Consider the following 15,029-nt stretch of genomic DNA (forward strand, 5'->3'; position numbering starts at 1 on the left):
TTTGTTAAGAGTCTTTGAAACTTTTGAACTAACACTCATTTTGCAAGGGAGAAGTGAACACAATTCACACATGAATGATGTTTTACCTTTGTTATTTAAACTTAACTCTGGAAGCTTTAACACCATTGCTGATATGTATGTGAGCTCTCTGGTGAATCAGTCTGGTCATTAGTCAGAAAGAATTCAAGGTTTCATCCACTGAGCAAGTCTTTCAGTACTTTTAATGCCAGTTGAGAATTACAACTTCCATTTAAAAATTACACTTTTCATAAATACACTGACTTTAGCATTAAGTATCTTACATGCCACTGTATTGTATTTTAAATACAATGTAAACATCTCCAAATGCTGGCCATCTCATCTTTACCTGTGCAGTTTTTGGACACTTGGGAGAGGGGCAGGGATGTGGGGGAAGAAAGAATAGATAAATGAAAGAAAAATGCACCCCAAAGTACTTTGGCTGATGTTCCTGAGTTAGCCCTAGTACTTGCACTGGTTCCAAGGTCCTTGCTGCTTGTTTTGGAGAGGGAGCTTTTTCCAGCGGAGCATGCATGTTCTTGACATGCTGTGCTCAGGGGACATTTGACATTAGAAAGGGTTGAGTGGTGAAGTGAGCAGAAGCCACGCGTTCCTGAGGAAAATACATTGCAGTTCCTTTGGACGTTAATATTAGAGGGGGGCTGTACATCTTCTGCTATTTTAGCAGTACTACTATTTGAGCTCAGGGAGAATTACTCATCTCCTTTCATGGAACAGGAGTTGCACCTGCAAGATAGTTGGGGGTGAAAGTTGATCCCGGCAGCTCAAACTGTGACATACTTTCAGAAATACACCTTGGCCTCTAGTGGAATAGTTATAAGCTGCATGTTGCATACATCCCCCCATTAAAAGAAGGGTATGTTAGTTAGCCAAATGAGTAACCTTACCTGTGTAAGCAGCTGAGGACAACTTTCCCCTCCTTTCCTAAAGCCAGTAAGAGATTTTTTTTAGAGTCTTGCTGCTCAGTTACAGCCGGCTCCTTTTGGAAACAGCTTTAGTAGTGAGTAAATAGCTGATACTACAGCATGGAATAGCACAGATTTCTGATTTAAATGAATTAATACTAAGAATGGGCTAATTCTTTGGCCTAAACCTCGGCTTAGATCAAGGTTCTTCTGGGAAATGATGGCCTGAGCCAACACTAGACACACCTGTTGCAAAAGTGTTCAAGCCAACTTCATGTAGCTCCTTGCCCTAATTTGGGTCTGAATTACACAGACCTGCAGCAATAGAGTTGGTGCGTAAACATCCCTTACAACTGGACAATAACAGGACCATGGAGGTACAGTTCAAAAAACAGCACAAAAAAAGACACAGCCTTGGACTTAATCCCTTGTAAACAGAAGAAAAACAAATCAAAAGAACTGTTCCCCTTAAACCATCAATGAGCAAATCGGCAATAATTCAAACCTGGAGTTACTTGCAATGTCCATGTCCACGACTGGAGGCTGTAGCAGCATCCCATGGGCTGGTATTTCCACAGCTATGGCACCGCTCGCCACACGCTGACATGCCACCTCTTCCTGGTGTTAACCCACAGCTCTGCCCAGGCTGCGCTTTCCAGAGTCTCTCCTCGCTCCCTCCGAGGTCACACGGCCCCGTTTTCTTGTCTGGGTTTTTGTACGGATGCCCGAGAAGTGTTGAGTGACGGGGCCAATGTGCAGAGGAACCCAGCCAGCAGGGTGAGGCCCAGGCCTCCCCAGGCACAGAACATGGACCAGCCATAGCCATGACTGATGTCCTCTGGCAGCCCATAGACGTAGCGAGGATAGCGAGATAACTCAAAATTGATTCCAGCTACGCATGTGCAGAGTGAGATGATACAGCATGTACCTGCAGGAGAAAAGCAAGAGGGTTCTACACTGCCCTCAGACAGGTTAATTATGCTCTGGTTTTTTCCCCAGGTATTTTCAAAGTAATGAATTTCGAAAATCAAGAATTACCTTTTTTTTTTGGTAGGCCTACCAGTCACTCTTCTTACAAGGCAGGGGAAAAAAAAAGGCAAAATACATAGGACTACAGGATACCTCACTTCACAAATAACCAATATTGCCTTAGCGCTCTCTGTTGCTATTTCGAACTCAGGCACATGTCGTTCATCATGCTTCTATTCTCCTGAGACTTTATTTCCAGGGACTAATGTCATCAGGTTCTGCACAGTATGTGGGCAGTATCACCTATGCAAGGTAAATAAATGAAGCCCAGAGCTGCAAAGCACAGCACTGCTTGGTTTCTACTAGAAACGTCCAGACTCCTGCCAGCTGTAGGCTAGGCCTAGAGAAGGTGCCCAGGTTTTTTGTCATCTGCTACACATTCACTAAGTACCTATACAGAGGAGCAAAAAAGCCAAAGAAACTTGTAATGCAAAGCACTCTAATCCATCTAACATACACTAGTACACTAGATTCAAGGTCGAGATGATCATTTTACTCTCTCCAGCTCTGGATCTGTGTCTAACTACTAATGACAGCTCTTACTGCTGAGAGCATGCCCACCACGGTAAGTGCAGAAGCACGCAAAGGGGACCCAGCCTACCTGTTCCACTTATACTACTTTACTGTGTGATAAAGAAATTAAGACGTTCCCAAAGGAAACTGCAGTTAAGCAGCATGTAAGATGAGCAAGGACAGCACAAGCCTAACTTTCAGCCTTTCTAGCATCATGCCATGGCAGCAAGGGTGGTTTTCTGTGCAGCTGTCCAAGAACACTCCCTGGGAAGACTCGCTTATGGCAAGGGAAGATTCACCCCCCCCCCCCCCCCCCAAAAAAAAAAAAAAAAAGTGGCACAAAACCAGTACCACACTTATTTGTTTAATTGCTGCAGGCGCTGTTATATCATCAAGTTCCTTGTTTGCAGCCATTACAGATGCTGACACTGGGCCTCTAGGCTCTGGCTTTTAAGTAGAGCCTCATTTTTTTTCACACTTGAAAGTTGCCTATTTACAGCTTGCAATTTAAGAGTCCCCCATCCTTGCAGCATTTCAGTAGCCCACCCTTTTGGTGTATTTATTGCTACTATGCCCCTTTCAAATAAAGACGAAACACTGCCCATTTTTGAGCTGAACAATCAAAGTCCGGAAAAACCTTTGGCCATGCAGAAAGTCTGCTGCCAGCCAGGCAGAACAGATGTAACACCCCGGGCAAGCAACTGAGCTCTTGTCCTTACCCCAGCCCAATGCTCTCCAGGCTTGGCTGGGTTTGGACTTCATTGTTACCCAGAGACATGAGCATCTTTGAGCAGTAGAAAGGTGCTCTATGTTGGTTTTTTTTTTTTTTCCTTTGTTAAGATTCCCTAGGGAAAACAGCTGAGCTCTCTGACAGGAGCAGCAGGCTCCACACACTCAGAGCAGGCAAGAGGACTGTGCTCATCAGCTCTCCAGAGCAGAAGGCTCACACGTGCATACAGTGGGGTCTACTCAGAAACATGCAAGTACCCATGCAAGCACAGGTCCTGCCCAACGCTGGGAGTGGTAACTCTGTGCTGTGCTGATGGTTTGCTGCACTGAAGACCTGCTTCGTGTGTTTGCTGGGGGCTGACTTTTAAGAGTGCCTCCCCAGCCAGCAATACTGTGGTGACTTCAGGAGTAGAAGCGAAAGGCTCTCACCTCCCATTAGGAAGAGCAGCCCAGCCACGTACTGCATGAGCTCCTGCTGTTTGCAGCAGCCCAGCACACCAATGATCCACCCAAACAGGATGATGGAGACTGCCATGCCAATGAAGCCAGCTGTCATCCTTCGCAGATCTGAGGAAAGAGAAAGGAGAAAAGCAAGAAAGAAGACATGAACATGGCAGCACCGAGACAGGACAGCCAGGGAGAGTCCAGACAGATTTAGATTTGCTGGTTCTAAAGTTTATACTTCACCAATGGACTCATCCTCCTGTAGCTTCTTTGAGGTAGACAGTTTGCCCATTACACTGAAACTAAGGAAATCCACCTAACTTGACTCCCTTCTGCTGGGCACTGTACAAGAAGACAGCATTCTGTCCTGATCAAGATGAATACTGGCCAAATACTCCCCAACATGGGACAGAAGGGGTGCATTATGAATTTGGAAATGATTTGTAAATGTTAGTACTGCAAGGGCTTTTTTTTTCTTTTTGGGGAGGGTGTTTCTTTGGGATGGAGTTTGTTGGGTGAGTGCTGAAAATAGAAATAAAAGTGAGCGGGGACGCTGAAGAGAAGTAAAGGACTAGCACATGGAAGGCAGATAGCGTGAACTGAAAAAAGGAATAGTGGGAGGACAGAAGCAGACAGCAGATCAATACAGTATGATGGGAACAACTCCAGTAACAAGCTCAAAAAAACCCTTGGGCACCAGTGATATGAACAGCACTTTGTCATCCATAATACAAGTGCTGTTCTTGTCTCTCCCTACTTCAGTCTCTAGCTGGATTTCCTCAGCAGTGAGGCTCACATGATAGGGGCTAGGCAGAATTATGCGAGGCAATAGAACCAGAAAACAAACACAGAGAGAAAGAGGAGCAGAAAAAAACAATTAAATCATTCCCAGTGACAGGCTACAGGTCAGTCATCTGTGTGGGAGGGACTTGGGCATGAGGCAGCTTGTGGGCCAGGAGCTGGTAACAGGAGGTTGCAAAGACAAACTGACATGTTCCCTACAAGAGCTGCTTGCCAGGGGGCTGCACCAGGTCACTGCTGTGCATGCAGAAAAATGCAACAAGCTCTATACAGACTGTATGGTGATGCAGCACCTTTGCCGTAAGCCAGCTAGGAATTGTCTGTCCCCAGATCCAGAATATGATTACACTTTGCAACACAGTACACACATGCTTGAATTCCTGAATTCACTGCTTAAACCCCTCTAAATCTCATGTCCCCTCCCAATCATACTGTCAGCTGCTTGCCCTTCCTCACTAACAAGTACGTATTTATGCTCAGAGCCCAGTGATGGCTAGCTGATTCAGAGCCCTCACTTGGCATTGCATTAAGGCATTAAGCAGTCCAAACAGTCTTGTATGCTGCTTTGGGTTACTTACGGAGCGCATGCCACTCATCCTGCCGGATGGTGTTTGTGATGTTGATGGGTAAATTGCGAGGCAGAGAGCTGGAGGTGTAGTGGTACTTCACAGCAGTGCAGCGCTGAATAACTCCTGTAAAAGAGACATCAGTGTGAAACAGCATGAAATCCCTGTGCCTTGTACTTGCTGCTGAGTCAGCTGGCCCAGCAGAGGTCACATAGGGGTTAGTTCAGTAACAAAGCAAATGTAACCAAAAAAGCTGTTTACTTCAAAGTCTTTGGGGTTAGGAGGGGAGGGAGCCTTGCAAAGGCTCCAGCAAAGAGGGAGTAAGGTGCTGACCCAGGCAGGATCCAGGAAGGAACAGCTGAAGGTCAACAGTAATGACAGTCACCAAAACCAGCTCTAGAACCTTCCTAAAGAACTGGTACGGTCTCTTTGGGCTGGCTGAGGAGACAAGAATGTGGCTGAGTACCAATGGGACTGCTTTGTCTCTAAGAAGACAGAGTTGAATCGCTTCGAAAATTTTGAATGCATGCTGGTAAGTGAACTGCATGGGAGAAAAGTTTGAATTCACTCCAGTAGCCATTGGCTCTTTGCTTTACTTTCAATGAACAATAGTACCCAGGTAGGCTTGTTGCCATTATAGCTTAAAGAAAAGCATAGCCCAGATGCAAATGTGAACCTACATGCATGCTCTTCTTGAAAGGGATTTTTAGTTTAGAAAACAACTGATAACAGAGAAGATACTAGGGGTGGAGGGAGAAGAATGTGCCTTGCCCTCCTGTTAGAAATAAGTCCAGGGTGGGGTGGGGTGGAAGAGAATAATAGCCAGAAAGGTAAAAGAGCTAACCAGTACAAAAAGTTCCCCTTAAACAATGGCTGTGGGGGTCATTACCGCTATTTGAATGCTGGGGCAGAAGAACCATTCAGAAACAATCATCTGGCCAGTGAGCTAATTAAGAACAATCACTAGCAGGGAGCTGCAGACTCAGTGATCAGCTTTGCAAAAGACACTAGAAAACCCAGGAGAAGAAATGGGCTTTGTGCTGCTCCCACAGCAATAGGGAGCATGATTTCATTCTCTAACAACATTCACGAGGGCTGTACTGACCTGGTTCCGCAAGAACCCGCAAAGAGGAAGCCCTTGCTTCACAAGATTAGGAGTTGCACACAAGAGGCCCACCCAATTCCAGCCATCGGGCTGGGGAGGGAGAGGTGATCTGAATTTCCCCACATTAACAAAACAGTGACATTCATTACGGAAGTGGAACAAGCAGACATATAAAGAACGTGCCCCAAAAGGGGAAAACTCAAAGCCAGAGTTCCAAAAGCCTCTGAGCAGCAAAGCATTTCAAGGATGAAGGGATTGAGAGCAGCCCTGCCGAGAAGGTCTTGGGGGTACTGGTGGATGAAAAGGTGGACATGAGCCAACAATGTGCACTTGCAGCCCAGAAAGCCAACTGTATCCTGGGCTGCATCAAAAGAAGCGTGGCCAGCAGGTTGAGGGAGGTGATTCTGTCCCTCTACTCCACCCTGGTGAGACCTCACCCGGAGTACTGCGTTGAGCTCTGGAGCCCTCAGCACAAGAAGGACAGGGAACTGTTGGAGCAGATCCAGAGGAGGGCCACCAAAATGATCGGAGGGCTGGAGCACCTCTCCTACGAGGACAGGCTGAGAGAGCTGGGGTTGTTCAGCCTGGAGAAGAGAAGGCTGCGGAGAGACCTTGTTGGGGCCTTTCAGTACTTAAAGGGGGCCTACAGGAAAGATGGGGACAATCTTTTTAGCAAGGCCTGTTGTGACAGGACAAGAACTAATGGTTTTAAACTAAAGGAGGATAGATTTAGACTGGATATAAGGAAGAAATTTTTTACAACAAGGGTCGTGAAGCACTGGAACGGGGTTGCCCAGAGAGGCAGTGGAGGCCCCATCCCTAGAAACATTCAAGGTCAGGGTGGACGGGGCTCTGAGCAACCTGATCTAGTTAAAGCTGTCCCTGCTCACTGCAGGGGGTTGGGCTAGATGACCTCTAAAGGTCCCTTCCAACCCAAAGTATTCCACGATTCTATGATTCTAAGTGGGCCCCCTTCCTCAGCTGTGCTTCCCACAGCCCCCTTCCCCTGCTTCGGTTCCCTGCCACCTCCCCTGACACCACAGGGCACTGGCAGCAATACACCGACACACAGAGTTGCCGCCTTCACCTTCGGCCGTTCGCCCTCACCCTGTGGAGCAGTGCACCCTCTCTGAGGTTATTTCAGAACAAGTCTGTAGTGCTGCCTGAGCAAATGGATCAGCAAGAGAACCCAGTAACAGAGGATACCAATTCTCTTGCAAAGCTCTGTAAACATCTGAAGTAAGAACTTAGGCCATATACAGCACATCACAATATCTAATTAAATTTCACCTATAACTGTTGGCTGTTTCAATTTGACATGATTTACGTGTGTTGTTGAGAAATACGTCTGTGGTACAAACTAAGGACATCAGATTTTAGATTACAATGCACTGGATTCATTAAAAGTAAGATCTATGCACTTACATATTCTGATTATAAAAGTACTATATATGAAGCAGTATTTTATATAAGAGCAAGGATTACTACTTTTATAGCTCATTAAAGAAAAATCAAAGACTAGAGATGTACATCCCTTATGATCAAAGCTATGCACTCAGCTAAAATGTCACTGAGAAAATCTCTGCTCTGTATTATTACAAAAGTTTATGTGTAGACTAAAAAGTAAAACCTCTCCACCTTCTTATACAAATCTGGTTATTTAGAAGTTTTCAAATATCAATTCATTCTGCCTCTGGTTTAAAAATTTTAGTCCTAATCCTTTCTTCCCCAGAATTCAAAGTGCTAATTTTATGTAGGTAGCACATAAAATTATATTAAAACAGCAAGTTTGCAAAACTAAGAGCTCAGGAGTTAGCGAATTTTAGGGTTTATGTTCAGCTCTGACTGCTAATCCATGGGCTTGGTGACAGCCTTTGATTACACCATCACAAGCCATTTTTTCCAGTAAGATTCCCATTTCTCTGAGAGCACAGCCTGGCCCTGCTCTGGTGTGAGCCACCGTAGGCAAAACAAGGGAGGCCGCTCTTGGTAGGTCTGCTGGAAAAGCTGAAACAAGTAGGCAAGAGAGTTAGGGGATCAGGGGAGCAGTGAGGGTGATCTCTCAGCTGAATATCTACCCACTTTCTCCCAGAAAATTGTAACATGTACCCAGGCAACCCTCAGCAGCCAGATTTTGCATCTGCAGTCACTAGTTCATGCTTCCCATTTTCTGAGTGAATCTCTAGTTTGTAAAGACGCTATGCACTGAAATATAGCCAGGTACTCCATGAGGCTGCATTTACAGTGGTGTAACACCTTGTTCTCTAAGTACTCAAGAAAAAAAGAAAAAAAATCAGAATCGGGTTTGCAGTCTCAAAGTTATCGCGAAGTCAAAGGTATCTCAAAGGTACTCCACTAAGTCCTTTGTCCTAAGCCCTTTCATACCTTAAATCACAGTCTATAACACAGGGACAGCATCCTGCCCTCCATTTCAGAAACCTGCTAGCAAAGTGATTTCACTTTTGTTTATAACACACTTAGACGAGCACCATAAGAAAGCCTGCCAAAATTAAAAACTTTGCCTTCAGGGAAGGGCTTGAATAGAATGGAGTCATGTGGTGAACAACAAGTGAGCATTGTCTTTTTTGGCACACAAGTAAGTTGAGAATACAGGACAGAAGGGGGCAGGTGCTTGTGTCATTAGCTTACCATAAAGCACATGTACTAGAAAAAGGTTACACAGACAGCCTGATCCTAGCATTTCTTAGGGGCATTAAAAGAACACTGTGAAAGTTGCACTGCATGTACAATTTTCTTGATTAAAAAATAAACAATGAACTGCATCCAGCAGTGTCACATTGACAGTTTCGTGGCAGAGCTACATGCCTGTGCCCTCCCATGGCCAACACTGTTTCTCACACCTTGTCCTCAGCGTGGGTTTTTTTTTTCCCCCTCAGGATTGCAACTGCAGACAGGCTTCCCTCCTGTACCCTCTCACAACTGTTGGGACGCTACATGTTTGTGTCCCTGGATGAGTCCTTTCTCCTGACTAAACAAGGCTGGGAAAGATCAGAGGACACTGGCTAGAAAGAATTTCTGGACCTCCAGATACCTAGGCAGAGCACAGGCCCCTGGCAGAGCCAGACACCTGGAAACCCAGACCAAAGTCTGCTCTAACACATTCAGTTTGTAATCCTGGGCTCAGCACACCCCAATTTTTTCTCAGTTTAGTTTTCGTCTCTCTCTGACTTTGAAACGTGGGTTTTCTTCTCTACACTGCTTATGTGCCAGCATTATGAGGAGGAAACGGAGGGGTTCTCATTTTCAGTTCTACTATGTGGCCCAGTCCTATCTGACAGCAGTTTGGCGCTCACACAACTACCATGTGAGGTCTGTCCCTCCCCTCCCTCATGCCCCAGGACCAAGTGGCCACTGAAGCTTCCTGGCCTATTCCTACCATTTCTGCCCAGGATTGTGGAGAGCATCACAGCTATGGGATTACTCTGTCCACATCATCACCCAAAGGCCACTAGATCTGGTCATCAACCTTCCTTTAAAACACCATGATAACTCTTACAGATCATATTTACTGAAATATCATACTTCCCAATGGCCGTAACCAAACAGATTTGGTTTATTAAATATACCACTATAATAGATGCTGTACAGACCTCACAGTCATTCCTGTAACTCTTCCAATTTATCATCAGTTGGAAAGGACGGGAAGTACAGACACCAGGACTGAGCAGTTTTCCCTCAAGGGCCTTGTTACTGCCACAAACTGTTCTGTTCTTCTGCTTAAGCATCCAGTGGTTCTTCTCACTTTCTCAGCAACATCATGGTACCAAGAAGTCATCTCTGCCCAGTATATGTGAGACCTACCAGTCCCATCCCAGAGTCTTTTCAGACCAAGCTTGAAAAAGCAATAAAATCCCCAGTTTATGAACAGTGATGAACCTTTTCTTTTTTAATTCCTTCAATTTACTGGTGTTAAAATGCATGTTGTTCAAATGAACCCACCAAGGTATCCAAAGCAGCCTATTAGAATGGGTCTTTCCCAATTAATTATTTTCTACTGTCACCACTTTGTAAGCAACACTTTTTTCATATTAATAGAGAAGACCACTAAACAGCATATAATAAATCCCTGCAGGACCTCACCACTTAAGAATTCTCCATGCAAAATATTTTTTGTTGCAGCATCAGTTATCCAGCATGTAATCCACATAGCACAGGCTCTATAAGATGACGTATAGTGCTCAATTTCTTACACTTACAGAGTCCCTCCCTACACACACAGATCCTCTTAGTTTCCCCACCAAGTGCTTCAGTTCTTTAGCTGCTATCTTTTACTGATTGCTACACTCCAGTTTCCCCATTTGGTTTGTACATTATTTCTTCTTTTGCCTTCTTAATTGTATTTTTAAAATGGAACTATCTATTTTTTCACAGTTCCAAAATAGTGATTTTGCATTTTAAGAAAAATCCCACACATCATTCCACTCTTACATTTAAACATTTCCCACCTCTCAGTTTTGCTCTACATTTTCTGACTCCCGCTTCTTCCTGTTAAATATATAAAGCAAATATATTTTACATATTTTTTTAAAATATGTATTATATATAAATGTATGCATGTATAAGCAACATCATCTAAAATGCTCAAGTATGAAAGTTTCCACAGAACTTGCTTTGTATTAGTAGCAGTAGATAAATACTGGATTAGAAATGCATAGAATTATCTAAATGGATATGGGCTCTTATGGACTTAGCAATTTATTCAGAACTCAAGAGAGACCCGGAAAGGAAAGAAACGTTATTCCAGAGGTAGTAGAAAATGAAGAATATAAACCCTAATAAAAATTACCACTGGACTTTCACAAAAAAAACCCCCCTATTTATTCCTCTGTCACTAAAAGCCTATAAAAATCTCTAGTTTCAGGAATATTAGGAATATAAGAAGGCATCACACATCACCAATGAGCTAGCTGAAAACTTACTGCAAATCAAGGATAAAGTAGGACTTTCATAGCTGCACAGTAGTGATCTTCAGCTCACACTAGGAAAAAAAAAAGTTTTTTTTCTCTTTGGAAGCCCCAGATCTCATATTGTGCTTGAGAGAACAGCTCAGCAACAGCCACACCTGACCATCAGCCAGAAAAGGCTGCTTAATCACAGTTGGCAGAGAAAAGATAGACACAGCGGGAACAAGGAAAGCCTGCTAGTAAAGCAGGTCAGGGGAAGGCATAAGAAGAGAGTCATATCTATTTAAAGATCTGACTCTACAAGAACTATTATTAATAATTTCCCTCTATAAGATAATGCGTAAATCTTTACAGTAGCAACTGCAGACCTAATAGGCAAAGAAAGTGAGGGAAGCAAGGCTTGTAGGGAAAGGCAAGGTCTTTTATTAGAACAGCTGAAGAAAAAAAGAAAGTAGAAGGAAAAACTTTTGGATTCAGAGTCCCTGCAGTTTTACACATCATACCCGGAGGAAGATTATTCATCACCCTGTAACGCCCTCGTGCATGCAGAATGCAGACTCTGGCCTCTCTGACCATTGTAGTGTTGGGAAAATACCTCAGAAACAGAAGTATTGAGGACCAAACCAGTATTCTTCCCATCCCTTCCCTCAACCTTTGCTAATCTCAGTGGGAACTGAAAGCATTTGGCTTGATGTGAAGCAAAAAAACCCAGATAAATATTTTACATGACAGGCATAATTAATAGAAAGAAATTAATGAGCTGCCTTTTAGCGAAATGAGATCAACAGGGAAAAAAAAATAAAAATGCATAAAATGGATCCTAGGAGATTAAACAGAGAAAGAAGCTAATCACACAGCCCTAGAGTAAGAGTCACTGCTGTGCATTGGGAAGAACGGACAGACGAGCTGAGCTTGACAGTGCCAGTCTATCCATCCTCTGCTGTGCAGGACTGGCGTCACAGTTGGAAGCCACGCTGAAGAACTGTTCCCACTTTCTTAAGATAGCATTTCCATTTTGTGCCTCAATGGAAGCACTTCTCCCAACTCCTACTCTCCCTGTGCTAATATGTACCTGCTGGAACAGTAAGTCCTGCTATTTATCACTAACCATACATGGCGTTTCTTATCCTAAGCTTGTTTTATATGTCATTTATTTTGACTTAGTGGGTCAGCCCACTACATTATCTGTATCATCCAGTCCAGGAATTTTAGTCATACTTTGTCAACTGCTTGGCTTTGTACCACGAGCCACAATAGCAGAAGATCCACAGCTTTCTCTCCTGTCACCCCTGGAGCCCTGAGTGACATTTGCCACCATGAAGGCCTGGCAATCCGCTGCAGCAAGAACTCCCCCATGCTAGAACAGGAACAACAGGTCCCTTTCCCCTTGCTGCAAACATCACAGAGCTATAACCAATACTGTGCATTTCAGTGCTCAATAACAGGAAGGTGTCAGGGTTAGGAGAATGCCCACTGAGACCTTGCCCAAGTGTCAGGCCCTGCACTGGGCCACAGAAGGGGCTCTCCAAGGACGTGGTCCCACCCAGCACTGCAGCATTTTAAGCAGACAGGGAAGCATACAAGACCCCGGGATGGGGTCAGGGCCACGCTCCCCACTTCCCGCACGCCAGGGACACTCGGAGCCACAGAGACCGTGTGGGGCTGTATCCGCGCCCTCCCGCCGCCCTGTTCATGCCGCAGCAGCGGCAGCCGCGGCCCCGCCCGCAGACCCGGGGCCCCGGCCGGGCCGCGCCAGCAGCCGCGCTCAGCACCACGGACAGCAGCGGGACCCCGCAGCCTCCCCGACGGGCCGGGGCCGGGGCCGGGGCCGGGGCCGCCCCCACCCTCCGGGCGCCGCACCTTTCCGGATGAGCTCCTCGCTGTCCGGCTCGTATCCCGCGCGGTGGCAGCGCCTCCAGAGCCCCGAGACGGTGGAGTTGAAGCGGCGGCCGCAGTGCGAGTCCAGAGCGGCGGCGGCGGCGGCGGCCGGGGCGGGGGCCGGGGGCCGCCCGGGCAGCAGGGCCCGCGGGGGCCGGGCGCGGAGGGGCAGGTGCGAGCTGGGCGCCGACATGGAGCCGGGCGGGTCGCTGCGCTTGTGGCCGAAGCCGCGGCAGCGCTCACGGTGCCGCCGCGCGTCCGTCTCGTACCAGGAGTCGGTGCCGATGGCCACGGCCAGGAGGGCGAGGGCGGCGGCGGCCAGGAGCAGCCCGGAGCCGCTCAGCGCCTGAGCCGCGGCCGCCATCTTACCGCGCCGGGGGCGACAGGGGCGGGCGCTTCCCCTGCAGCCCGGCTGGGGGCCTCCGCCCGCCGCCGCGCCGCCCCCGGAAGGGAAACGGGGCCAGCGCCCCCCGCTCCCCGACACGGGGTCGCGACAGGCGCCGCCCGGGCCCCGGTTCGGGCTCGGTCCTGCACCGGTGCAGCCCCCAGGGCACTCCAGGCCCGACCTCGAGGGGGTCCCGGGGCCGCTCGCCGCCTCCCGCCGCTTCGCCGCCCCCCGCCGCAGCGCCCGGCGAGGGGCCCCAGCCCCGGCTGCTGCTCCGCGGCACGAGGCCCCTCATGGCCCGCGCGCGGGGCAACGGCCGCGCTAACGGCTAACGGCCAACAGCGGCCCGGGCGCGCGCAGCGGGGCAGCCGTGGCGGGGCCCGTCTCTCGCCCCGGCGGTGCGGGTCTGCCCGCCGGCCGGCCGGAGCGAGCGGGAGCTACCGGGGGAAGACCGGGGAGAAAGGGCGAGCGGGGGCCCCGGCCGCTTTCGCGGCCTCGTCTTGCCTCGTCCGCACCCCTCCGACGCTAGAGCTGCCCGCTGGGGCTGGGCTGGCCGGAGGGCAGAAGGGCGGAGATCAGCCCTGCTACCACCGGGACGCCACGGGATCGAGCGGGTTTTAAAACGTGGATGAAATACAAACACCACCAGGCAGCAGCGCACTTCGCCTCAACCCTTCAATATCAGTTAATGGAAAATAAGGCCTGGAGAGCTGAAAAATGTCAGTCTATTTTTATGCAATGAGAAGCAGGCTAAATCCAAGCCATTAGTTAAATGCAACATTTCCAAGGGCACAAAATCCCTTTTGATCCTGCTTGTTCTATGGGGCTTGTTCCTCCAGCTGCAGCACTGTTGTTCCCCAAAGCCAGTTGTTAGGGCACCATCTTTGCAATTCCGGCCTCCAGCTAAACTCATCTAGTAACATGGTAAGTCTAAATTACAAATTTAACATCCAGTTTTAAAACCGTTTTGTTTGTTAAAGGTACTTTGAATTGTCTCCCAGGAGCAACTGTTCAGCTGTAGGAGATGCAGATCCTTTCCCCCCTTGTCACTTCTTGCACTCTCAGCCACACCGAGCCCAGCCTAAACGCCCTCCCCAGCACTTCTCCCAGGGAGCCTGCCCAGAACAGAGTACTGCTCTCCCCCCAGCACTATGCCTGGTGGAAATGTGCAGCAACCACAACTAAAGCTTATTTTAACCACCTTTCAGCATGATCCTCTTCAGCAGTTCACACTGGACAGATGGGATTACCAGCCATGCAGCTGCACATTAGTGCCTTCAAGGCAGACAAATTGAAAGGGCTGCTGTCAAAAGAATTTTTTTTACACATACCAGCTAAATTAAGTCTTCCACATCAAGAATGAAAAAATAATTTTCAGATACAGTCACTGCTCTAGATAACATGGAAAAAGCCTTCAATTATAACAGCTCTTCCCTGGAAAGATCTGGATATCCATCTTTCCTAAATCAGCAATCCTATTATGTCACCCTACTCTCTACATCAGTTCCTCAGGCTATAGTTTCAGAGGACACGGCCTTTGGCAAGACCATCACCTTAGAAAGTTCCCATGTATGAGACTCCTTCCAATTGTTCTCCCCTCTGTGCTACCGCAATTGTGTCAGAGCCACTCTTTGTGGAGCCGGTGAACCAGGCAGCTGATTAATCCATGTTATTTTTGATTACTTTTGAGAAGGAAAAAAGGATGGGGGA

At 47.4% G+C, this 15,029-nt stretch overlaps 1 protein-coding gene across 1 annotated transcript; it reads right to left on the reverse strand.

Annotated features, from left to right (window-relative positions):
• Positions 1 to 1,627: 1,627 nt before the first annotated feature.
• On the reverse strand, positions 1,628 to 13,298 carry LOC104032873 (transmembrane protein 178B). The gene is made up of 4 exons (XM_075713284.1): positions 12,917 to 13,298; positions 5,039 to 5,152; positions 3,645 to 3,782; positions 1,628 to 1,872 (listed from the first exon to the last, which is right to left on the reverse strand). The coding sequence occupies exons 1-4, from the start codon at positions 13,296 to 13,298 to the stop codon at positions 1,628 to 1,630; spliced, it is 879 nt and encodes a 292-aa protein (XP_075569399.1).
• Positions 13,299 to 15,029: the final 1,731 nt, after the last annotated feature.

Source organism: Pelecanus crispus, chromosome 6 (assembly GCF_030463565.1).
Source record: "Pelecanus crispus isolate bPelCri1 chromosome 6, bPelCri1.pri, whole genome shotgun sequence".
Classification (NCBI taxonomy): Eukaryota; Metazoa; Chordata; class Aves; order Pelecaniformes; family Pelecanidae; genus Pelecanus; species Pelecanus crispus.

What these genes read in the sequence shown, in the direction of transcription:
- LOC104032873 (XM_075713284.1), bottom strand. Translation starts at nt 13,298, where the DNA reads ATGGCGGCCGCGGCTCAGGCGCTGAGCGGCTCCGGGCTGCTCCTGGCC. An exon ending in CGAGGAGCTCATCCGGAAAG is followed by an intron (nt 5,153 to 12,916) that starts GTGCGGCGCCCG and finishes TCTCTTTTACAG; the next exon opens with GAGTTATTCAGCGCTGCACT. An exon ending in GCTGCTCTTCCTAATGGGAG is followed by an intron (nt 1,873 to 3,644) that starts GTGAGAGCCTTT and finishes TTTCTCCTGCAG; the next exon opens with GTACATGCTGTATCATCTCA.